Source organism: Dysidea avara, chromosome 10 (genome assembly GCF_963678975.1).
Source record: "Dysidea avara chromosome 10, odDysAvar1.4, whole genome shotgun sequence".
Lineage (NCBI taxonomy): Eukaryota > Metazoa > Porifera > Demospongiae > Dictyoceratida > Dysideidae > Dysidea > Dysidea avara.
This window is the reverse complement of record NC_089281.1, coordinates 5,569,598-5,596,006: the sequence shown is the minus strand read 5'-3', so window position 1 is coordinate 5,596,006 and position 26,409 is coordinate 5,569,598. Positions and strand designations below refer to the sequence as shown.

Genomic DNA, 26,409 nt, shown 5'->3' with positions numbered 1-26,409 from the left:
GCACCTGCCCCTTTGCAAAATGTAAGGTTACTTTTTACAAAGGGGTGGGCAGCACCAGACTACATGAAAGGCTGGTGCCTATATCAATGCGGCATTACTTAAAATGTGTGGACTTACTGCTATTTAGTAAGGTATTGACTGTGTATTGCGTTTTAGGTGTTTGGGTGCTTTATGATAACATAAAAGTTCTACGTTCATTGTATAGCTTCAAATTTATTGGTAACTTTGTATGGTGTAATAATTTACTTAGATGCGTTCATTAGAAAAGCTGTAGAGTTGAAGCTGACCACTCATTAAACAGTACAAACTAGTTAATGACTCTACATCTCTTATATCAGATGACCAAGAAATCATTTTGCTATGGAAGCAAAAATTCACAAACACTGAAATCCTTTACATCGCAACTTTGAATGCCAGATCGACTTATACAAACAAACCTTATGTATTTATGTAGCGAATACTAGTGTCACTATATCGAAACTTTGATATAGTAGCTACAATAGTATGTTTAGCCACTTCAAAGGCTCTGGACAAATACCAAACCACATTAGACACCCTCAAAGGCTTTTAATTTAAAAATAACTTCAAAGGTTAATTTTAAAGTGTCACATAATAGTTGGTAACATGTACACTCGTGGTCTACCCTCAGCTCTTGGGCTTCAGCTAGACATAATAGGCAGCCCACGTAATCATTATAAAATACAATGACTGCATTAATTCAAGATATGTGCACTACGAGTAGCTTAAATGTGTCTATGTCTTTTATTCAAAGCCACACACTAAGGTATATACACAAGATGATAAAGGTGCTTGATGAATCTTGTGTACAAAGTTATGATGGCTCCAGGAACTATGATGAATAGTTTCCCAACCCAAACCTTTTGTGATGCCAGCTGCCTACATACATAGTATTATAGCTGAATATACGTATGCAGAAAGGAGGGCATAACTAGAAGCATGTGTACACTAGCATGCAAAGCAGACCAATCTAGAGGATGTTCCCAGGGAAATTAGACCCTTTAAAGTTCAAATTGCAAGCGATTTCAACAGTTGATCAAATATTACTATATACCTGACTGTTATTAAATTAGGGATCTTGATTTTGCTTGAATAGTTCTTGAAACCCCCCTGGAGCCACCCCTCACAATGTTTACTTTATAAAAAGGTATGAAATATGTATACACATAGGATCAATTACAAAGTGAGACTGGCCAATGATGGTGGTTCATTTATGGCTGTTGAATGTTGTTTAGCTCTAGGGATTTTACCAGTCATTGCTACTGTCCGACTGATGTCTAAACTCCTGTCTCTTCTAACACTAGAGTCCAATATATTAATAGCTACTGGTGTAGATTTCTTATAGACTGGAAAGAACACTTTACCATATAGTTTAGTGACTGGTACTCTTCTAGCAGATTTATTAAACCCTCCGATAAGGCATCGTTGGGGAACTGCTGACGGTGGTAGCATGGCTGGTGTTTCTGCTGGTTCTTTATTATGCAACTTCTTAGCAGTATTGTTGCCAGTGGTGTAACTTGGTACTTCAAGTGACATCAGTAGAGTCTCACCAAACAGTTCACATAGATGGTTATAATCTGACAATGAAGGATGACCAGTACTGTCCTCATTGGCCAGCAAAACAATGGCAGAATCCTACAATACAAAATATGTATCATGATTGCTATAGTCAATTGTAAATATTGTTGTACCAACAAGGCATTGTAGAGTTTCATAGCTGTATTCCTCATGGATACATCACTACTTTCTGTTGATGAATGAACCAGTGCTACTAAATTTTCCATGTGATTGAGTAGAACTTCTGATATGCTCTACAAGATTAAAAACTTGTACACATCATTTATATATTACCATTAGTTAGTACCTGTGCTCCCAAAAAGCTAATGATCTGTACAGCTCCTGTTATCTTGGTCAGGTGTGGAACTGGCTGTGATAAAATCTTTGTAAGGATGTCATGTAGTATACCTCGCATGTTGTTAACACTATCGGCGTATTTTCTGTGACGAAGGGCAATATTATGACAATTACGTGATTAATATATCTGCACCTTAATTTGAATGTGTGCGTGTGTGTGCGTGTGTATCGGTCTGGTAATTGAAAGATTCCAGGTTTGATGCCTGGTTATGCCAACTCAGTGTTGTTTCCTTGAGCAAGACTCTATTTACATTGTTCTAGTCAATACCCAGCTGTATACTGGGGATCTGGTGGCCTGCCCACCCAGCTGTAACATCAATGAGTACCTGCATGGTATTTACTGAGGAAGGAAATGCCCAACTGTCTTGCTTAGTTGTTGTGAAACTTCGGGTTCAGTGACCTCTCTCCATCAGACATGAACAGTCCTCCTGCGGGTTACTAGCCCTGCCCCAGGAGGAATTGCCTGCACAAGGCTCAAGCGCCTGAGTGGTGCACAGGCATTCCAGTGCTGTTTTGCTGGGAGGCAATGGCTGTGTTTCACTAATGCTTTGCTTTAGGCTTTGTGTTGTGTGCATATGACTACTTTTTTTTGTAGAATAAAATTACAGAGTTTGACTGCTCCTTTGAGTAGTATCTCGATTGTGCTCCTCGTTCTGTAGCAGTCATGTAATTGGTAGCTAAAACAGTATACATAATCTTCTGGTAAAAGCAATGCAGTCACTACAACAGACTGTTAGTCACTGGCATTTTTAATAAGGCAGACAGGCAGGCGAAAAATCTGGTTTCAATAATTTAAAAAATTCAATTTTGGTACTTCTGCAAGGATTTTCTTGCTTTGAGGCTAGATTTAAAAAGCATCATCTTAATTACTCTTCTGTCAATGTATGTTTCATCATACACACTTGTACATCTCCACAGACTCCACATGTGTGTGTGTGTGTGTGTGTGTGTGTGTGTGTGTGTGTGTGTGTGTGTGTGTGTGTGTGTGTGTGTGTGTGTGTGTGTGTACAAAGTTACACTGTATGCATGCAAGCAGTACACACACTCAGAGACCATACTATAGTTTCACTTATAACTGTATGGATGCACATAACGTGTACACACAAAATCTATGTACCTGATCAATTCACCAATACAAACAACACACAGTTGACTGAGTTGTGTATGAGTGATCTTCTCTTTAACCAATGGCCATGCTGGGTGGGGCTCCAGTACCATATGAGTGAGTATCTCCACTAGACTAGGAGCCTATGATGGTAGAGAAAGACTGAAGCTGACTTAAAACACCACTGTATAAAATTGTGCACTGTTCAATACATCCAAGACACTGTACAAGACACTGTATAATAAATCAGCAAGACTAAAATAGCCTACCCAACTTTATCACTTATACTGTATTTGTACTTACAAATGGTCCCAGGTATAACAAACTGTTATTCAGCAGTGCTATTAATATCCTCAGGGCACGACAGACATGTGAGCCAGTTAGGTTGAATCTTTGCTGTACCTGTAATGTATCATGTGATGATAAGGAGGTACATTAATAGTACATGGACAAGTTTACCATTTGTAGGATGATGTGCACTAGATCAGGAGCAACGTCAACTACAGATGGATTATTGCGAATATCAGCTAGAGCTACCTGAAGGAACACAAAAAGTACATATACAATAGTAGATATGCACAACTGCCTGGGTCTGGAACAACTGAGTAGCGAGACTGAGATACTCTAATACAGCAGTCACAACAACAGTGTATTTATGTATGCTCTAATAAAAAAAGTTAACAAACTAGTGCAATAAAAAAATATTAATTTAAATATGAAGTAGGGTTCCAGCACAAAACAAGAGATGGTGGTAACTACATGTATGAGGAAAAATCCCTACTTGGCATTGTAGCAATGTGGGAAAATCCCACCTTGGCATTTGTGAAAACACACCAATTCAGGGATCTTCCCACATTGCTACAATGCCAAATAGGGCTTTTCCTTATAGCTACCACTATCTCTTGTTTCACAACTTTTTTGTATTGCTGGAATCCTATTTCACAGGTACATAAAAAATTGGAATTTTACAGGTCAGATCAGATCAGCACCTCAAAACAACAGCTTTAAAAGAGTAACATTAGAGCAGCAGATAATTTTTAACTGATAAGAACAGTATTCAGTATGAACTTGAGGTAAATCTAGACACTAATTCCATTGCTGAACTTACTGTAGTGAGATCACAAGTTGATAACGTATATGAAATTGATGAGTAAATTGTTTGTACAGTGGATCATTGGTTATACTATCCAAGCAATTGACTGTTCAATTAGAGTATTTGATTACTTTGTGGGTTCTATTAGAGTACGTACATACAAGTTATGGAATCCATTTACCACATTTCCTTGATTAAACACTGTACCTTCACTAGTAGCCAAACTTGAATGGTGACACAATCGATTTCAAAAATAAAGGCTTAAAACATCATTTTTGAGCATCGAGTGGTGGTGTAATGTATTTCGTAGACTGGACTCACGGACTGAGCTGGAAAAAACAGCTTTTAAACAGGCATTATCCATCTCTTGCAACACTGGAAGACACCACTATTGAAGTACAACTGCTGGTACTCTTACTTGCAAGTCAACAAACTAGCACGTGCACTAATTAATTAGAATACACTTATGATACACAAGCACTAGCAGTGACAGAGGCTATTGTTGTAGCGTAGATGTTTTCCTTTGTTGTTTCAGTACTTAGCACTAGTGTTAGGACTGTAGTGATGAGCCAGTTTATTTGCATAGCCCCATCACCTTGTCTGGCGGTGCCACCTACAGTATATAACTACCCTGCTAAGAATAATTACTGGCTCATCTCTGCAACCCTAGCACTAGTGCTAAAGCAGCAAAGGAAAACATCTACGCTACAACAATAGCCTCTGTCACTGCTAGTACTTGTATATCATAAGTGTATTCTAATTAATTAGTTCACACGCTAGTTTGTTGACTTGTAAGGAAGAGCAGTACCAGCAGTTGTACCTCAATTGTGGTGTCTCCAGTGTTGCAAGTGATGGATAATGCCTGGATTATTGTTTAATAGCTGTTTCCAGCTCAGTGTGTGAGTGCAGTCCATGAGTCCAGTCCGCGAAATACATTATGTCTTGAGGGGTAGACAATTTTGAATAGTCGCCACATTAACTTTTGGAACTAAGGTAATAAATGTAACGGTGTTTAAACATGGTACGTATTATCTTACACTAAAAAAAATTGGGCCATTTGGTCATTGATCAAAAAATTGTATGATACATATATTTTTATTCACTTTACGGTACTAACCTGTATGTAGAAAATGGACCTAAACCACGTGAGATTTTGGTATATAGCAGAGCAGCTAAGTAAAAAAATCGTTTAATTGTTGATGAAAGCACAAAACTTGGTACAATATTAGATACGGTGCCATTAATGCTCAAAGAACCTGACAAGTAAAATGAACAGAAAATGTTGGAGGGATTTTTTTCACCTTACTTTGGCCCCTTTTCTGTTACACCTTATCATGACAGTTATAAGTCATTAAGTCTAAGTCCTTGAAATTAAGTTAGGTAATCATAAGGCTGCAGCACATGTTGCTGTCAGACCTTCAATGTTGCATGGTCACTGTAAAATGTTAATAATAATAACTAGTTATTTAAAAATTAAAAATTTTAAAGGGAGTAAGGGGTTGATCAAGACACACGGTAGTGTGTCGTGCAGCCCAAGAAGTCGGCGCGCCACACCGTGAGTATATTAACAGGAAGAAGAAAACACAATTTTCACACCTATGTAGCTCTGTGATCCCTAATCCGATTGGAACCAAATTTGCTAAAGACGTGCTTCCCAGTTAGGGGAGTCTACATACCAAATTTGAAGAAAATCGCTCCAGCCATTTCCGAAATACGAGCGAACAAAATTTCGTTTTTATTTCTTCATTTCGGACACTTTGCAAAATTCGCCATAAAACACGAATGCGTGCTCAGATTGGGCTGAAATTTGGCACACTTGAAGGGCTCATTAAGGCGGATCTCCGTACCAACTTTGGTAGGAATCCGATGAACATTCACGGAGTTATGACTGATTATTTGCGTAAAATAAGGACGAAGGTCTGTCACGCCTACAGGGTAAACCCCTGGAAAAATCAGTTGAAAATTGATATGTAGATGGAACAACCATCGTAGGAGTGCCTTTTTGTGGTTTGAAAAGAATCGGGATAAAGACCATGGAGATATGACACAAAACCCAACCTGTGTCAAAATTACGCGATCGATTTTATGAATAAAAATCTATTAGTTTTCGTGTCTACCAGGCAAACCGCTTAGAGCAACGAGCTGAAAATCAGTATGTAGCTGGAATAATCATCATAGAGAGTCCTTGCAGTAGTACAGAAGAATCGGATTACAAATCACTGAGTTATGATTCGAAAGGCAACTACGTGTAGCAAATGCGAGATCGAGATACTCTAATAGAACAGTCACCCTAATAAAGCATTCAGCCTCATTTATAATTTACTCAATTATATTACATTGCAAGTTATTCTGTAGGGAATTCAGCTACAAACAAGTCACCCTGTAGTCAGATCAGCTAGAAGAAGGTACCTAATAGAGAGTTCAGCTACAAACAAACCATCATGTAAAGAGTTTAGCTGCAAACAAATCACCCAGTAGAAAGTTCCACTATAAACAGATCACCCTGTAGAGAGTTCAGTTAGAAACAAGTCATCCTGTAGAGAGATCAGCTGGAAGATGTCACCTTGTAGAGAGTTCAGCTACAAAGAAACCACCATGTAAGAGAGTTCAGCTACAAACAAATCACCTGTAGAGAGTTCAGCTAGAAACAAGTCACCCTGCAGAGAGATCAGCTAGAAGAAGTTACACTGTAGAGAGTTCAGTTACAAAGAAACTACCATGTAGAGAGTTCAGCTGCAAACAAATCACCTGTAGAGAGTTCAGCTACAAACAAGTCACCCTGTAGAAAGGTAAGCTAGAAGAAGTTACTTTGTAGAGAGTTCAGCTACAAACAAGTCATCCGGTAGATAGATCAGCTAGAAGGATCACCTTGTAGACAGTTCAGCTACAGAGAAATCACCCTGCTTCATCTTTTCTTCTTCCTATGGTAAAGAAAAAAAATGATAGGTTAAAAAGCCCTAAAGCTGGCCATAGGCCGGATTTGGGGTATACAAATACAAAAAGAAGTGAAATCTAATCCAAAACAGTCAAGCTGTAAAAAAAAGAGTGCAGCTCTCAGAAAGGCTATAGTGAAAAAAGATGTGAAATCCAAGGTGGCGGCCAAGAAATGGCTGTGATGGTAAATTAATGGTAAAAATTTTAATAACGACAATTCAGGTGAATTTTGTGCCAAGACCAAGCGGCACCAAATTCACCTGAATTGTTGTTATTAAAATTTTTACCATTAACCTACCATCACAGCCATTTCTTGGCTGCCACCTTGGATTTCACATCTTTTTTCACTATAGCCTTTCTGAGGGCCACACTCTTTTTTTACAGCTTGGCTGTTTTGGATTAGATATAATATACATGCTACAAAAAGTGGAAACAAGCTAAAAAATGTTACAGCTGAAAATGAGAAATGATCCAGAAGTATAAAGTAAGGAAACAAGATTAGATGACTACTTGCTAAAATGAGACACACTTTAATGGCTAGCATCTTGAAATGAGACCATCAAATTAGCCAAAAGTAGGGATTAAAGTGTGTCTCATTATTTTTATCAAGTAGTCGTCTAATCTTGTTTCCTTACCTTTTACTGCTGGACCATTTCTCATTATCAGCTGTAACATTTTAAAGCTTGTTTCCTCTCTTTGTAGCATGTGTATTATTTTGTCAACCCCTACTTCCTTTGAAATTTTTAATTTTTAAATAGCTAGTTTTAATTTTTTTTGTCTAGCTAGCTAGCTATGTTATACTCTTTTTGTTTTCCACATAGTATGAAACTACCTTCGTACACGATAAGCGCCTCTAAAAATAATTATCACATTGTCTTTCAAAATTATTACAGCAACTACTTAAGGCTTCAGCTGCATTTCTAATGGCCTAAATATTGATGAATTCACAGTAAAAAATTGCTGGAGAGTTCACCATTAAGACTGGAACCCTCGCTTTTAGAAGTCTGGATACCGAGGTGGATCTGCCCCTCAAGGACATTATTAGCTGCTGATTAGCTAGCTACCTCACAATAAAGCTAAACTGGTAATTAATACTATAATAATACGACTACCTAGCATTAATAAGGGCTAGAGACAACTTCTTGGGACAGAATGTAATTGAAACAATTAACAGATTCGTGAATCCGCCGTCATTACCTTGGCTGTCTAAAATTTCTGGAGCCATACACCTAGCGCTACCGGGTCTTACAGCAGGAAGGTTGGCAGACGAAATCCAGGTGAATTTCAAAATTTTAAAAAGTCACTGTACATTGAAATATTCGACTTTTCGCTTCGTTTAACCAAGGTACAGCATTGCATTCCAGGTGGATTTTTCAGGTAAATCTTATTGCAAGGTCATTTTTAAGGTGCAAAAATCCACGAAACCATATGATTTCTTACCAACCCCTACTACTGTATGATAATAATGATAATAATGTATTGGAGAAGCCATAAAGAGCTCAATAGTAAAATACTGAAACTTTGCATCTGCACAGACAAGCAAGGGATGGTCATACCCAAGAGTTTATCAAGGGAGGTGTCCATCACGGTCATTAGCTTGCAACATTAAAGAGCATGAAGGGTTAAGGTATACAAAGCCATAGATGTGCAATATACTATTGTGCCTGTACTTTTTCACTGAAATATTGGCTCTATTAGGAGTGTTTACCAGATTTTCTGATTGCACTAAATTTGAAATATACTCTTGCTAAAGCAAAGGTTTTACAATGCACTTGTATGGTTTCCCGACCAAAATTTGGTGCTTTTATCACAAAATGAATGATTTCATCAAAATTTGTTGCTTAGCCACTCCTTCAAACACTGATACCTTGATAATCAGGACATCGTCCTATTTGTACCAGTGTAAGACCACAATCAGGACACCTGATTAATAACGGTGTGCTGCCACTGTATTGTAGTATGTGGTAATACTAATGAACTCTTACTCGTCTGAACTCGTCACTGTTTCCTTGAATAGCATCCACCAGCAGAGAGAGGTATTGGGTGTGAGCCTATAAAGAAGGCGAGAAACAATATTAGTATGATTATGTATCAGTACCATTATTTAGTTATTGTAGTTAAATGCCACGGCTACTATTAATCTTATTTAAGGGCAGCCACTATTTAAGGATGGCGTTTATAGAATAAATAGCTCATAAGTGCGGTGACTATTCCACAATTACTTTTATTAAGTATGTATAATTATTTAGTTCATGTTTAGTAGCTTTAGCACATTTTACTGTGACGTGCACTCTAAAAGGAAAAAATATGGCCTCTTGCTATTTCCCTTACTGAAAATGCTACTGAATAATGGTGCAAGATAGCCTACTTAACCTTACTACCTCAGGGATAAGCAGATAATTATCTCCCAAGGATTATGGATTCAAATAATAGCCACGGTGTTTATTCAAGGTCAGCTATTATGTTCCATTTTTAGGGCACAGTGTAGTTACTATTTAGGATCAGAAACCAGCCTCATGGCACATTAGCAGTATTGGTTACATATAAGGCCACTATTTGGTGATTTTCTGTTTTTCATCAGAAAATTCCAAATGTAAAGTGCGGGTAGGTGGGTCAATTACCATTATCCTTTATCCCTAGTGCTTGCCACAATATAACTAGCTAAACTTATTTCCATACAGTACCTCTGTACTCTCTAGGGCCTGATACTATCTGCATAACAGGCAGTTTGCTGACTTAGTTAACTAGTTTAGCAACTATTCTCTTTATATGTAGTTACATATAGTTGTCCTTTGTCACATGATCAGATCAACCTCTTACTTGTAAACTTCATTACACCAATCTTTCTCATTCTTTTGGCTACAAATGCACAAGGTAGCTACTGTATGAGTGCAGCAATCTTGACAACTGAACTGCACACCCTCAATATTTGGTTAATTAGATGAAATAATAGTTAAATCTTTAATAATGGCGTGGCAGTAAAAATACATGCGGGCGCTGATGAAAAACAGAAAATCATTAAATAGTGACCTAACCAAGCCCAAAAATTTCTTCAGTACAGCATGACATGCTTCCAATACGTTGCATTAATTCATTTTATAATTTAGTGGAATTTTCTACTGCCTGACTGACTGATGCCTTCAGACAAGTGTAACTCGAAAGCAGCTAAGAATACAGGGTTTGATTTTTCTCACCGTTAGATGTCGCTTCAGCCTGACAGATGCTTTGTGGGACAATGCACGCATCATGGACTTATCTTGTTCTCCTTTGCAGCTCATTCCTCTTTGCTGACAGCTCAAGGTGTCAATTCGCAGTAGCATATGATGGCTTCCCTACATTTGTAATGGCAATTGTCCATATTTTCCATAGTGACAGGATTGATTGCAGAGGCACTTTTCACACTGTTCTTCACTTGTAACACTGTGTAATGGACTGAACATAGCCAAAAACGAAGTGTGATGGCCACTTGGCATTCTTCATTAAGCATGTGTTCAAACAAAATGGCACAATTCATTCTTTTGATGTGGTAAGTGAGGGCTAATTCACCAGTAATAATATACTAAAGTCCACAATGGAGGTCATGTCAGTGGAATCATATTGCTACATAGCCAGCAATTACATATGGAGTTCCTGTAGTGTAGTGGTTATCACATGAGTCTCACACACTCAAGGTCCCTGGTTCAATTCCAGGCAGGAACATTGTTTTGTTTTGAATTAAAAAGTATATTTTACAAGTGCAAGGAAAGAATAGGAAATTCCAGTTCGACTAGGGATCATTGAAATAAAAAGTAATGAACACGGGAGGTTGCCCATGCCTGAAGATACATTAGTGTTGCAAAAAATATTCCTGCCTGGAATTGAACCAGGGACCTTGAGTGTGTGAGACTCATGTGATAACCACTACACCACAGGAACTCCACACTCATAATGCTGTCTATGTACAATATAATTATGAGTCTTCAGTAGAAATAAAATAATGCTTCACCTCTTGCACTGTGTTGAAAGTAGGCAGTTGTTGATGCATGCATATTACACATAGTGTTGTTTTAGTACAGGTTTTCATTTTAATTTAGTTTTAGTACCAATAGGAAAAAAACATTTTAGAAAATGGTATGCATAATATGCTTTGATCTTTGGAGGATAATGAGGTCTTTAAAATCCACTAAGAGATCTGCTGGCAGGTTCTTAAAATGGTTAGAGACCTGCTAGTGGAAAGACAAGCATCACAAATCTCACTTTCGATCATTTATTTGCAATGCTCCCTCCAAGCATATTCAGGCTGATAGCCTGCAATGGGGGACCAGTCACCCAGGCCAACATGTGGTTAACCACTCTATTCATTTTATAGGCATACCTAAAACAATTCGATTATGGAATCTAACGTTGTACGTACGTTTGTTACGATGAACGGAGAAGTACAGAAATATCACGGAAAACTCTGTTTAGTGTCCATCTGTTTCTAGAGTGTTTTAAGGCTGTTTTCGTCTTCTATTGAACAATGGATGAATTTTACTAAAGACCTAAATGGGTACACTTCAACGTTATTTTGTGCTATGTATAATGTGAGTGGGGTCCGTATTCGAAACCATGCGGCTGTTCTTCAGTAGTACTACTGTGGTGCCACTGAAGGCACACCTTGTGACAACTCGTTCCCATTGTATAAATCCACACAAGCTGCTTTTTGACACACTTGTTCTTTACACTGCTGTAAGCACTGGCTACCGCTAACCTGGGTCAACCTTATCGATCACTGCCGTTTCCCAGCTGTGTCAGATCCAAGTCTAAGGCTTGTGAACTTGTGAAAGAAAGTAGTGTGAGCTTCGATTTTTCAGCACTTCGACAAAAGCCCGTTCAGTCTTCCGCAATTATTTTAACAGTGTTTGATGATTTCAGAACAACATAACCCAGTCCCACAATGACTCCACCTATATGTCCATATAAAACGCATACATTTTCTAAGTCGGTTAGAGACCACACCCTTGGATCTTTTAAAAACCTCACTTTACTCAGTTTTTAAAATCCACGAAGATCCTCGTGCTAGGTCTCTAACCTACACTTAGTTTTAGTTTAGTTTTAGTTTAGTGTAGTATACAAAAAGTAATATATGATTACTAAAATAGGTTTTAGTTAAAGTTTAGCAAAAACTAAAACAGCACTAGTGCAAATGTAATTTAGTTTAGCTTAAGTTTAGTAAATAAAAGAAATCGAGTTTTAGCTTTAGTTTAGTTTTAGTAAAATTCAGATTAAAGCTTTTAGTTTTAGTTTAGTATAGTACACTAAAAGTAATTTATGCTTACTAAAATAGGTTTCAGAACAACACTAATTACACACCCAAACTTCACACATATTTTGTGACTTAATACACTCTCAGGTGTACAACATATATAGTATATGCATGTACGTATGTGTAGGACATGTTCTACATTAAGTATAACACAGGACATATGACACATACACAGAGAGAGCCATTCACCTCACTACACTTTGGCTGTATAACAATCTGTTGACCACCTGAAGTAGTACATGTGTATGTGACATTGATATATCAACAGGTACAGTACCTATCTCATTAGTGATGTGATGGCTTTCCACTGATATCCACTTTGCTGTAAGAGTATAAACAGAATATTATAATATAGCCACATACATTATGTATTTCTCCACATACAAAAACCTAGACACTATTTCCTTCAGTGTCACAGAGTGAAATCTTAAACAGAAACTGCTGTTATCGAATCATGGACTTTATCTTTGTCAAGTATTTAATTAAATACTAGACATTGGGTGGCCTGCAGTGCAAATCCTGGGGTTGGAGGATTTTTTTCGTCCTTTCTTTGGCCCATTTTCTGTTTTGCCTTATTTGTAGATAACTTGTCTTAAAAGTCTCTAATATTATTTATTAGGTTAGGTAACTCAAAGGCTGCAGCACATGTTGCTGTCAGACCTTCAGTGCTGGACACCGTAAAGCTTTATAATAATAAAAATACGAGGAATGAGTATTAAAAACTTAACTACCAAGCACTGAAATCAATCCTTGACTGCTATAGGTGTGCCAGTATACACTAAGAACAGTGATATTGAAGTGACGGACTAAAACTTATTTGCTTGTACATGAACTGCTCATATGGTTACAATACGTTGTGCTTTAATTGGCAGACTTAATTTTCAATTGTGAGTAGCTTGAACAGTAGCAATGAAACAAGCATATAGAAAAAAGAGTCAAATATGAGTATGTCAACTGGGTCAGTGTTTATTTCCAATGCGTCCACATGAACTCCTGGCTTGCTGTAAATACATTCATGTACAGCATTTTTATGATAAAATATGGCATACACAAAAGTACAATAGAGCAGTCACTACCTGTTAGGTGAAGTCCATTAGTAGAGGAAGTGTCCAGTTCATCAAGATGATCGGCAAATGCCACCTCTCTCAAGTTCACTTCCTTATCATCCACTGAGTAGAGACCACTCTCATGGATGGAGTTAAACACTGGGGGTTCTCCTCCAAAACCATACAGGGGCTGAAAACACATGTAGCAGCTTTAATGGTCACAGTACAGTTGGAATATGCACAACAACACATATATTTACTGCTGTCAAGCAGTACTGTTTAGTAGCCTAAAATGATGGACATCACCCAAAGTACAGTGGTTAAAATCCATCATGGAAATGTCATACATGATGAAAATCATTTTACAATGTTGTCTTAGTGCATCTATTTTCAGACTTAGTGATAAAACACAAGAAAACACTCATAGACGGCAGGAAATTGAATTTAAAAAGAACCGCCAAAACCCAAATTTTGGTCTGCCTGCCTGCCAGTCTGCTCACTGGTGGTATGTGCCCTTTCTGGTTCCAATGAGTGTCTGCCTTCTGTGCTTTACCTTTATCTTCAATTACATGGTCATCTTCATGCAATGAACCATACCAAGGCATAAACTTTCCACACTGACACTTTACTTAGAGGAATGTATTTACAAGCCACAAAGCTATTTGAAGCATTTTAGGAAAATTAACAAACCTGGTATATAATTAATTTCAAAAATGAAATAGGGTTCTAGCAAAAGTAGTGAAACAAAATATATGAATGATGTAGCTATACATATGTGGAAAATTCCCTAGTTTGGCATTGAATGGATGGTAGGAACATGCCAATGTAAAGATTTTCCTACTTGTTTCACTACTTTTTATTGCTGGAACTTCATCTTCAAATTAATAATTTTTATTATACTATGTACATCAACGTTATGTTCAAGGTTGCATACTGTATGTTTTCTTGGCCATCCCACGTACAAGAAAAAGCTCAAAAATATTGTATGGAACAGCAAAACAACGTAAAAAAGTTTATGACACAAGTTGAAAAGGAATTTTCAAGTGCAGGTTTGAAAAAAATGTGAAAAGCTACAGTACCGCTCAAACATAACGTCACACTCACTCGTACCGCTCATTTGTGAGTGATTAAAAAACTTGCTAATCAAAGGGCATGGCACCCATTTCCTTCACAAGTATTCATCCCATATGAAACAGGATGAAAACTTGCGAAGGAAACGGGTGGCACACCCTTTAATTAGCGAGATTTTAATCCCTTACAATTGAGCAGTGCGAGCAAGTATGATGTTACGTTTGAGTGGTGAAACTGTATGCTATAGACATATGTACTGCATATATCCACACTAAAGCTGGGCTCAAATACATGCAAGTGTTTAAATGGACAAGTAGTAGGAATTTTAAGCTGGATTAGGGATTAAAGAACAACAAAGCAGGGAAACAAGGAACAGCTAAAAAGTTGTGAAACAAGGTTATAGACTGAAGAGTAGAGATTAGATGTCATATCTGCAGGTACTGTATAAAGGCAACCTCCCTTGTTTCAAACTTTCAGTTGTTCCTTGTTTCCCTGCTTTTTTGGCTTTTGATCCCTAATCCAGCTTAAAATTAATTTTCTTTCTACTTATTTGTTTACTTTTTCAATAACACAATTATGACTACTGAATCCATGTGTACCACATTAAAAGAAAGAATGGTGCCAGGCATTCCATAAAATAATTTTGCATCTGAATGTGTGCCCCAATAATCAATTACGCACTGAAAAGTGAGATGCTCCGCTTGTTACACAACGTTACAAATGAAGAACAATACAAGAAACTTCTCTGCAATGAATCCAGTCGCTACGAAAAATGTGGATGAAAAGCATGACACAAAGGTAAGTCCATGATATAGTACCTGCATTGTACGTACTACGGTTGGCGAAAAGACACGTCTCTGGATGAAGCGACATCGAACAGTGAAAAATCAAGCCTGTAGCCTTATCCATTGTTGAGCTATGCTTAGCTGAAGGCATCAGTTAGTTAGTCAGTAGAAAATTCAGTTTAATAGGAAATTTTTAAATTCTATAGAAATTTGTTGGAAGGGTTTGGGGTCACTCTGTAGGCATTTTTGGGCTTGGCTATGCGTAACCAATACTGCCAAGCTGTTAAAAAAGGAAATTTGAGGCTGGTTTTAGGGTGATATTTTTGGGCAAGAAAGCCCAAAACTGCATGATCCCTAATATACAGTACTACCGTACTGTATGATACTTCATCCCAAACTATAGAATACGTCTCTGGGTCTACCAGCACCGAGGAGTCACCAACGCCCCTCACAAAATGCCAAAATTGTGTACGAGAGTCCCAATATCTATGTATTTCAAAAATATTTCAACTACAATATATTTTTACAAGTTTTACTTGAGCACGAATGGTAAGACAGGGATCACAGAATCCTCAACAGGAGCACAAGTGTGCAGTCAAATACTGCAAATAGTCAACGTAGCCATCCTTGACAAGTCAATAATTTGGACAGAAATGAAAATATCCGATCCCTAGATGAGTCCAGAATTCAAAATTTCTAAACATTTAATGGATTTCTAATTGGATTTCACAGATAGTGTATGAGAGTCCCAAGCTGATGGCCAGGACACTAAAAAAATTAGGCCATAATTCTAACAAGCTCCAGAGTTGTGAGCAATACAAGAGTCTATACGCTGGATAAACAAGCTTCACTTTGCATTATATTGTTGCAAGTGAAGATTTCAAACTGTAAGTCAATTTTCAGCACCACTTTGTCCACAACCACTCTTGACAACTTTCATAAGAGGTATAGTAGAGATAAACACAATTAGCTTCATCCTCTGCTAAAGGCAAGGCCATCAAATTAGTATGTAATGATCAAGTGTGAAGGTAATATAGCAAGGGGGTGTCACGTAGGTACACACTGTAGGGAGATCTGCGACCACGGTCAAAGTCTTGACTGGCTGAAATTTTGCTTTGACCTGTGACTGAGAGCCTTTTTTTTCGATCTTTGACCGGTGGCCTAGTGACAATATTTCTGTACTTTTCGATTGTGGGAATTTTTTATCTTTGACAGTTGACCTGGCATGAATTTGGTGGCTTTGACCTCTGACTTAGACTGCGGTCACAAATCTACCTACAGTGAGTCACCCCTTGTATAGCTAGTGCTATAGTGTAGTCTTGCGTGGCCAGACCCTATTTCTCCGCATGGCGCTTATCAATTGGAAATTATAAGCGCCCGCTCCGAAGCAGGTGCTTATAATTTCCAATCAATAAGCGCTGTGCGGAGAAATAGGGTCTGGCAATGCGAGACTAATAGCAGAGTAGCTTCTGTGATTGTTGAAGAAAAGGATCCAATGGCTAACAAGGCTATCCAGCAAAGTTTAAATTTTACACTAATGAATGGAATTGTTCTATGAGGCACAACCTCGTGCACACACTCACCTCCACATTGCTCCAATAAAGTGCTTTGTCAAAATCATCCGTCATTAGCTTCCTTCGCTTAGCATGTCTCATAAACTGAATAGCATTCTGTAAACACACACATTAGATGTAACGGGGTTGTTATCGTGTTGTAGCTACGTACCTGTGTGGCTTCCCTGACTCGATAATTGACGTCCTCTGCTAAAGCTGGTATAACGTCTTGGTTGACTGTTATTCCTAGAGACTCGGCACACATGTTGACACAGTCCGCTGGTACTTGCACGTATCCGCCACCATCTGGTTGGCTTTCCGCCATCCTGGTATTCTAATAATTTCGATACTTTCACGTGATTCGTCCCGACCGGCGTGTTGATACGGTGAGACATCTCCCCCAGCACTGTTGTTAATGTGTGGCTGGTTGTGAGAGTGTACTGTGTGTTATTTTGTGTGTGCAGTTTTAATTAGTTAAATTTTTAACACTGACTCACGTGTGGTATTTTCTTACGTTAGCACAAATGTCACTTTCGGTTTTAAATGCACGTAACAGTTTGTTTCATTGCAACAGGTTGTTAGGCCACCGCCAGTCATGGAGGATAGCCACAGCAATGCTGTTGAATCAACCAGAAAAGTGCAGACACAGTCTCATACTCCAGATAAGCTTCTCTCCCTTCTGTCTGATACTGCAACTTATATTGGTGACATTGAAGCTGTGGGCGGGTTGGAAAAAGCATCTAAAGAGTCTTTAGATAATGATTTTCAGACTATAAGTGAATTGCTGACTAATGCCATAGCCAAGGGAATTAAAGTGGAAGATGCTAATCACTTAGAGATCACTGAGTCTCCTATTAGGTTAGTGTTTAGCACTTTTTAAACATCTTTAGTGCTAGGGATGGTGGCAAGGGGTGCTGGTAACTCTGGGAAAAAAAATAGATTAGGTTAGTGTATTGTGAGTGGGATGTGAATTTGGGGATTATTTTTTTGCATAAATTCTTATATAATAATTAACAAGGAAATAGCTTGTCACAAGTTGCTAGTGTAATATACGTCATGTTTACTGTTGGGCATAAACTGTTTGCTTAACCCTTAAACCCACGTAGTCCAGAAAACCAGATCTAACCTTATTAAATATGCATGCCTTACACAAAGCGCGTGAAGCGTACATCATGTGGCTACATAATTTACATCATTCTACTTGTAACAAAGATTAAAGTGATACCTAGGGTTTTACCCTAACACTAAATGGTGAGGCTAAAACTATCCATGCATGCATATAAGAAACCCACAAACCCTTTATATATATATAAAATGATCCATAACTTGATGTTGGTTGCTCCTATCAACCTGCAACAAGTTCTGTTCATTTTGCCATTAAGTTTTCTATCAGGCCATATATGATTGACTCACGTGATTAAACTCTCAATCAAAATTAAACATATGGCAAAAATGTTGAAACACAGAAATGTGAGTCACTGTTGTTCATTGCTTTGTAGCAAGTAAGCTGTTGTAGTTACAGTGTTTGTTTAAAATTGTCCAAGTAGCCCAGTGAACACAGACTTTCATCCAGTGTGTAGTTTTAGGCTATAGGAGTTCACCATGCGTACCCATATTGTGTAAACACGTATTCCCCAAAAGTTCTGTGCGGGTTTAAGGGTTAGAAATTTGTGTTTTAATACCATTGGTGTATTATTTTTCTTTAGGTTGTTGGTATCACTGACCACATTGTTTCAGTCACAATTTAGTACTGGAATTGTTATTGAGTGTGCCAGTAAAGCTGCCCAGTACATTTTACCCAACCTCCCTATGAATAGTGAGTTTGTTCTGATTGATAAACTTCATGATGCCATTATAAACACCATATCAAAATACCATCAGTCTAAAGATGATGTTTGTGTTGAGTTACTTCTCAAAGTATTACCGCAATTGTGGAAGAGAAAGTCTACTTTATGTGGGCAGGCTATTGATAATTTGTCTGTACTGGAATTTCTGGGGACAAAGCTGAGTGTGTTGGTACAAGATGAAAATCAGGTGCCTTTAGTGTTACCATATATCATGTTACTGGCAGAGAATTTGAATCATTGGAAATCAGCCATACCTGCTCTGGAACTTGCTGGCGTTCATCAGACACTAAGAGCTGTCCTTCGTAATTGCTATGTGTTATCTACTGAAGAGCTTTGTGCTGTGCTACAACTATTGTGCTCATTTGTTGATGGCTCCAATGCTGCTCACATACAGCAGTATATTTCTGAGGACATGCATACGCAGATGATTATCATGGTACAAGAGTTTCTCCACAGTTTGGCCATCCAAGAACTGACATGGCGGCTGATGAGATTGCTTTGTCGTGGTCACAAGCAATTTGCGCTTGCTCTAATAGAAACAGGATTACTCCATTCTATCGGGGGACTAATGCTTGATAATACTCCCATACAACTAAGAGGATATTTAATAGAATTTTTGGCCTCTATTGCAATGTCTTTTGAGGAGTTCAATGGACACTTCTTTCAAGTTGCAGGACTGGTGGCAGCAATTGCATCATTGGTGAAGAATGAGTCACTTGAAGAGCGGCTATCTCTAATGGCCGTTTGTATTTTTGCAAGGCTAACGAACAACATGACCTTGTCACTTCTCCCTGAAATCATGAGCCTGGATCTGCTCGGAACAGTGAAAAGTAGAGCCCTGCAATACCCTGAAAAATACTTGGTTCCAGCATGCGAAATTCTTCGTAATATTTTGTCATGTGGAAGAAACAGGTCAAGTATGTTTGGACAGTCAGAACTACCTAAGACAATGTTTAGTGAGGGACACCATCTGTTTTATCAAGAGGTACTAAGCAAAGAAAATATCACATCAGATTCTAAACTTACTATCGTGGTGTTGTCCTCGCTAAACCGGTTTGTTCGTATTGTTCCTCAAGAATTGTTTGAAGAAACTATTTGCACAAAACCTTTTGTGGAAACTCTGCTATCCTTGTTTCAAACATGCAAGGACCCCATGGTCATGTACTCCATAGCATCACTGCTACATCTTCTGTTTTACTTGTTGAGGAGTTGTAAAACTGGTGCTGATGTTGTATATGAATGCAACACACATATTGCATTGTCCAAGGCTTTTGCCAAAGCATCAACAACTGCAATCAATGAAGAATTACTTGGGTTGTTTATGTGCATTTTTATATTGTACAATTCCATTGGTAAAGCTGAAGCTTTGCTTGATGTTTCACTACACAAGTCTGTTGTTGAAGTAGCAAAAAAGTTTGGTCGTTTCCAATGTCAGAAGCTTGCTGATGAGTATGGCAGGTGTATTTTAACAATTACTGCTGACAAAGAGTTCTCAAAGAAACTAATTTCACTCGAATATACTGATGACATAGATCCACTAATCTCTGACACTTACTGTGCTCCAATTTTTAGATCTTCTTTACATGCTCAAGGGAATTTAGCCATTTGTGGGGCAGATGTGAAGATTAAGCTTATAGATGATTATGATTTACACCAACGCATAATCACTTATATCAGAGAGCACACGGTTGATGGTAATGTTGGTGTACTGTCAGCTGCCTGTCGAGTATTACATATTTTAGCTGCAGGTGATAAAGCCAAGAGGTTATTCATTGAAATTGGCTGTATTGAGGTACTGTTGAGACTTGTTAGATTACGGAAAGATGATTCTGAAATTTGTTGGCGTCCACTTGGTACGCTGAGCTCTCTAGGCTTCACAGCACTCGGCAATCGTTATTCTTTCATCCGTCACGACATAGTCAGACCCATCTGTGGTATTATTAGGGGCACTTCAACTGACAAAGCCAAGGCATATGCCTCCTTAATTTTACTGTGTATTTGTGAACGAGAGGATGGAATATCGATGGTACGGAACAGCGGTGTTTTAGAAGATCTAGTGAACATTATTGCTGCAAGCTCTAATTCTGATTTACAACGCTGGGGATCCATTGTACGGGAGAAGCTAAGCCTCTACACTATAACTTTACCAGAGCAGGCAGGAAGTACAGACCAAACAAAAGATCCGTCCATTAATAACATACAGGCGATCACTCGTGTGGTTGAAGAAGGTGGGGATTTCCCTTCACATGGTAGTGACAATTTACAGCACAGGGCACCCATGCTTGACCCCAGGGCAAAGAATTGTACACCAGAAAATTCATTCTGTGTGGGGAGACTTTTCGGCTCAACTTATGGAATGTGCAGTAATTGTGACAAAGATGAAAGCTCATCTGAGTTGGTGATGCGTGTTCACGACTTGACGCCACAGCAGTATCAGAATCTGATCAATAATGGCTGGTATAGGAGAGGTGGTGTGAAGATGTTCCGATTAAGAGAGAACCACACTATGAGCTGCTGTGACTGGGAGACCAGGGTCAGTGCTCTAGAATTTGACCACACAAAGAGTAAAAGTTATCGTAAGGTGTTGCGCAGGATGCCAGATAACATTCGCATCAAAACTTCTCCTGCTTATTTCAACCAGGAAGCTTTTGACCTCTACAACAGCTACCATGTCAGTAAGCACGACAAGGCTATCAAGTCCGAGTTCTCATATTCAGAACACATAGTCCATAGTCCCTACAGGCATCAAGGAGAAAATGGTGTAACGTATGGTACATTTCACCAAGAATACTACCTTGGTGATAAGCTAGCTGCAGTAGGTGTAATAGATGTGGTACCATGTGGCATTGTCAGTGTTTACATGTGGTATGATAATAGCAAGGAAGTGAACAGGTACTCATTTGGGGTGTACAGTGCTATTAAAGAGATTGAGTATGTGTGTACACTGGCCAAACAGAATCCTGATATGAAGTATTACTATCTACAGGGGTGGAACCCAAATAACAAAAAGCTGGCATACAAGGCTGATTACACACCAGTTGAATTTTTCTGCCCTTGTATCAGCACACAATGGATTGCTACAATTGATGGGGTTGACCGGTGCATCGCAAGTAAAGAAAAACAGAGTGACAATTCTTCCACCACTTTGTCTATAACTGGTGACCTTTTGTCTCAAATACACCCTGTAGATTCAATACAGCCATCTACAGCTACCTTTAAAGTCAATGCCAATGATGTAGCTGTTACTTCATATGAGGCAGAACATGGTACAATTAACGTTGATACAATTCCAGTTTGTCTAGACCTAACACAATTTAAGGACGGTGATACACATGCATTTATGCCACTCGGAGAAGCAGCCAACCTGTACCACATAAAGGAACATCAGTTAGAAATGATGAGGAACAGATATAGGGAGCTAGTTGTAGCATTAGGCCAACCATTAGCTAAACAGTTTTACATCACTTTAAAGGTGTTTCGGGAAATAGTTGAAACGAGTGTTTAATAATATATATTTTGTAGAGATGTAGACTAAAGTATTTATGTATTTGAATTCATTTTAAATTTGTACTGCAAAATAGTTGTGTTTCTGATTTCAGTTTTAAGCTCCTTGACTCTTTGCTAGTTCTTGGTCCATCTTCTGCGCTCGTGCAAATTCATAGTAATCCACATATCCGTCATTGTTGATGTCATCATCGCTGAGTACTTGGTCGACAATCTGTGCCAACTGTTCATCGGACAAGGTGGGGGGTTTACTCTTAGAACCATCCTCATTATGGAAGTGGGTCATTGCAGCAGCCAACTCCAAACCATCTGAAAAGAATTCACATGTACGTGTGTGAGCATTTGAAAGTAAAGTTTTTTACAGAAATAAGTGAAAATTTTGATGTATTCTCACCCAAATACTAAAGATGAAAAATTGACAAATGTCTTAATGTTTCAATAATCTCATCAAGAGTAACACTTCTCTAGTATCCAAACGTAATACCACACCGGACATGTTTTTAATACAAGGCTTACTTTACAAGCAAATATCTACCAGTACGTACATGTAAATTTTAAGGAACTCAGCTATACATCAAGGCACACATATACACATGATGATATTGCACATAATACAAAGCTCCAGTTGGATATTAATGTGAGCACATATACACACAATTACTGCACACACTACACTACACATTAAACACACCCAATTTATTGTTATTGTCATAGTCATGTAACTTGAAGTAATGAAACTCGATCTCTTCTTCGTTCTTGGAGTCAAGGGACATGTCATCACCAGTAAAGTCCTTCAAGTGTTCTTGTAAATGTCTACACAAAGAGATGCCACAATCATCAGGATAATACATTAAATGGCTACCATAAAATGCTAGTTTTAACAAGGAAAAATTTTGAGAATTTACATTATTGCAATGCGTCAAAAGTATATTTTACATTTAGCTTATTGAACAATATTGGAGCAGTTCACCAAAATTTTACTAGTCAAAATGCTTGATCATCTGATTTCAGTATTATTTTTTTCCATCATCAAATATTTGCGCTATATATCTATTTAGGGTACTTGAAATTGTGAACAGTATACTGATACACGCTCAGTGTGACCTGGAATCTTAGGGATTTTAGTATTACAGCTTCTCGGTAGTGACCAAAGTACTCATCTCATCTAAAGTAGTGACTACACCTTGAAGAATTCCGAGCAGCCAATCGTATTGCGACTCTCATCACCACTAGTAAAGACTACTACGGAAGAAGCAAATGTCAGGTTGCAGGAACACCAGTAATGCGTACACCGTATTAACCTTAGCCACGTGTAAAACATCAAAACTTACGACTACCGACTGAATACAGTTAGTCGACTCTTACTCTTTGTTATGGATGTGGTCATTGCTGTGTAGAAAATTAGCAAAGTGTTCATCTTCTTGATGGTCTTCTTGACCCAGTACCACAGCCAAAAACAACACGGCTATAACACAGAATAATCTGAACGCCATCACTATCAAACAAAGAGAAACCAAACCGCTGTATTCTATATTTTCGTACAAGTTTATTTAAACGCGCACGCGCAATTAGAATTAAGGGACTTTCCCGTTTAATTCAAGATGTCTGGTTTGACAGGACAGGGAAAAATGGTTAATGATTGAAAGAGAAAATATTTTGTGTTTTGACAAACAGATAGTAAATGGTACGTATTAGTTATATAAGGGTTGAATGTCATAAGGCTGTTTGCTGGTTCGTATTTTGCCGGCGAGGACTTAACAAATCAGATAAGCGGGGAAAGTTACGCGTGGGAAAAGTTTCGCGAATTTCGCGATTGCAGCAGCTATCGCAAAACTTTTACACCGGTTAGTTTCTATTTGTACAGTAATAAATTAGTATGCAAAATCAGCATCGCGAAACTTTTACTCCGGTATACAAAGTAGAGTGCAATTCGCGAAACGTTTCCCACGCGTAACTTTCCCCGCCTACGGTAAGTACTCGTGCATGGGCATCATCACAGTTAGTTCACAGTATTTTGTATGTGTCAGACATTGCTAAGTACACAGGTACATATTCACGCCGACAAGTAATGTTAAGTGTACTTGGCCCTAATCTATCAAAGCCTGGGCTACTGGGGCCAAGTGGATGTACAGATGGATGCTTGTATTTAAATATTGTCAGGCACATGTACCTTGTACTTTACTTTTTGCCCCATGCTTGCTATTGATGGTACCAGTGACTGCTCCAAAAGGTTTCAAAGGGTGCCTATAATTTGTTTTGATTTGGCAATCGAGGTGAGTGAATTTTCAGTGTACCACAAAATGACAACCTTTAGGCCATGTTAACTTGAACTGTTGTTTCTCTGGTAACAATATCAAGAGTATATGGTCAGTTGGTCGACATATAAATAAAAATATAATACAGAAACCAGGACAACAGGAATGCACCAATAACATAATGCAAGTGAAGGGACATGGTCTTGATGAAACTGCATAACTCGGTTGCACTCATAGTACATTTTGAGAAGATATTTGTTGGTGAGAATAAAGATATGACTTGTGGCTCAGAACTTTTAGTGATTATTTTTATACGAGAATTTATTTAAATTCCAGTCTACCAAAAGGTGGTGCAACAACTGATTATGTAAAGTTGATGTGGGCCTAATAACTGGACGTTTATTACCTTCTCAGAATTTTGACCCATCCAAATAAATAGACACCTTGATCAATTTATGAGGAGGAATACTAGTGTATATAGTATCTAATCCAAAACAGCCAAGCTGTAAAAAAAGTGTGCGGCCCTCAAAAAGGCTATGGTGAAAAAAGATGTGAAATCCAAGGTGGCGGCCAAGAAATGGCTGTGATGGTAGGTTAATGGTAAAAATTTTAATAACAACAATTCAGGTGAATTTTGGTGCCGCTTGGTCAATTGGCACAAAATTCACCTGAATTGTTGTTATTAAAATTTTTACCATTAACCTACCATCACAGCCATTTCTTGGCCGCCACCTTGGATTTCACATCTTTTTTCACCATAGCCTTTTTGAGGGCCGCACACTTTTTTTACAGCTTGGCTGTTTTGGATTAGATTTCAATTCTTTTTGTATTTGTATACCCCAAAGCCGGCCTATGGCCTGCTTTGGGACTTTTTAAACCTATCTTTTTTTCTTTACCACAGGAAGAAGAAAAGATGAAGCAGATGTACCTTAAATATTTCTGATTTTATCAGTAAATGTACAAATTATATATATAATACATATATTTATTACAGAACTGTCCATGGTGGTTTCTTTGTAACTGAACACTCTTCAAGGTAACTTCTTCTAGCTGTTCTCTCTACAGGGTGATTTATTTGTAGCTGGATTCTGTACAGTTGATTTTTTTTGCTGCTGAGCTCTTTACAGAATGGTTTCTTTGTAGCTGAACTCTCTACAAGGTAACTTCTTCTAACTGATCTCTCTACAGGGAGATTTGTTTGTAGCTGAACTCTCTACAGGTGATTTGTTTGCAGCTGAACTATCTAGATAATGGTTTCTTTGTAGCTGAACTCTCTACAAGGTAATTTCTTCTAGCTGAACTCTCTACATGGTGGTTTCTTTGTAGCTGAACTCTCTACAAGATAACTTCTTCTAACTGATCTTTCTACAGGGCAATTTGTTTGTGGCAGAATTTTCTACAGTGTGATTTCTTTGCAGCTGAACTCTCTACATGGTGGTTTCTTTTTACTGTAGCTGAACTCTCTACAAGGTAATTTCTTCTAGCTGATCTCTCTACAGGGTGATTTGTTTGTAGCTGAATTCTATACAGGTGATTTGTTTGCAGCTGAGCTCTTTACAGAATGGTTTCTTTGTAGCTGAACTCTCTACAAGGTAACTTCTTCTAACTGAACTCTCTACAGGGAGATTTGGTTGCAGCTGAACTCTCTTCATGGTGGTTTCTTTGTAGCTGAACTCTCTACAAGGTAACTTCTTCTAGCTGAACTCCCTACATTGTTGTTTCTTTGTAGCTGAACTCTCTACAAGGTGAGTTCTTCTAGCTGATCTTTCTACAGGGTGATTTGTTTGCAGCTGAACTCTCTATATGGTGGTTTCTTTGTAGCTGAACTCTCTACAAGGTGACTTCTTCTATTTGAACTCTCTACAGGGAGATTTGTTTGCAGCTGAACTCTCTTCATGATGGTTTCTTTGTAGCTGAACTCTCTACAAGGTAACTTCTTCTAGCTGAACTCCCTACATGGTGGTTTCTTTGTAGCTGAACTCTCTACAGGTGATTTGTTT

General features: G+C 38.2%; 4 protein-coding genes and 2 non-coding genes across 8 annotated transcripts in view; 3 read left to right on the top strand and 3 right to left on the bottom strand.

The window, feature by feature from the left end:
- Positions 1 to 1,149: 1,149 nt before the first annotated feature.
- On the bottom strand, positions 1,150 to 17,178 carry LOC136236326 (TAF6-like RNA polymerase II p300/CBP-associated factor-associated factor 65 kDa subunit 6L). The gene is made up of 12 exons (XM_066026475.1): positions 16,976 to 17,178; positions 16,834 to 16,920; positions 13,425 to 13,584; positions 12,626 to 12,670; positions 12,538 to 12,575; positions 9,050 to 9,115; positions 3,497 to 3,574; positions 3,341 to 3,439; positions 3,050 to 3,180; positions 1,883 to 2,015; positions 1,710 to 1,829; positions 1,150 to 1,653 (listed from the first exon to the last, which is right to left on the bottom strand). The coding sequence occupies exons 1-12, from the start codon at positions 17,126 to 17,128 to the stop codon at positions 1,195 to 1,197; spliced, it is 1,569 nt and encodes a 522-aa protein (XP_065882547.1). The 5' UTR covers positions 17,129 to 17,178; the 3' UTR covers positions 1,150 to 1,194.
- Positions 10,691 to 10,763, top strand: Trnav-cac (transfer RNA valine (anticodon CAC)). The gene has a single exon. It is a non-coding gene; the product is annotated as a tRNA-Val (tRNA).
- On the bottom strand, positions 10,907 to 10,979 carry Trnav-cac (transfer RNA valine (anticodon CAC)). Its single transcript has one exon. It is a non-coding gene; the product is annotated as a tRNA-Val (tRNA).
- On the top strand, positions 17,023 to 22,277 carry LOC136236325 (uncharacterized). Its single transcript, XM_066026474.1, has 3 exons — positions 17,023 to 17,189; positions 17,378 to 17,661; positions 18,510 to 22,277. The coding sequence occupies exons 2-3, from the start codon at positions 17,399 to 17,401 to the stop codon at positions 22,153 to 22,155; spliced, it is 3,909 nt and encodes a 1,302-aa protein (XP_065882546.1). The 5' UTR covers positions 17,023 to 17,189; positions 17,378 to 17,398; the 3' UTR covers positions 22,156 to 22,277.
- LOC136236327 (multiple coagulation factor deficiency protein 2 homolog) lies at positions 22,136 to 23,704 on the bottom strand. Its single transcript, XM_066026476.1, has 3 exons — positions 23,520 to 23,704; positions 22,846 to 22,967; positions 22,136 to 22,463 (listed from the first exon to the last, which is right to left on the bottom strand). The coding sequence occupies exons 1-3, from the start codon at positions 23,645 to 23,647 to the stop codon at positions 22,252 to 22,254; spliced, it is 462 nt and encodes a 153-aa protein (XP_065882548.1). The 5' UTR covers positions 23,648 to 23,704; the 3' UTR covers positions 22,136 to 22,251.
- Positions 23,705 to 23,736: 32 nt separating this feature from the next.
- The window catches only part of LOC136236324 (uncharacterized), a 95,012-nt gene continuing 92,339 nt past the window's right edge, over positions 23,737 to 26,409 (top strand). For all 3 annotated transcript variants that reach the window (XM_066026471.1, XM_066026470.1, XM_066026473.1), the window contains exon 1: positions 23,737 to 23,838. The gene's annotated coding sequence lies outside the window, so the exon portion shown is untranslated. The remainder of the gene's footprint in view (positions 23,839 to 26,409) is intronic.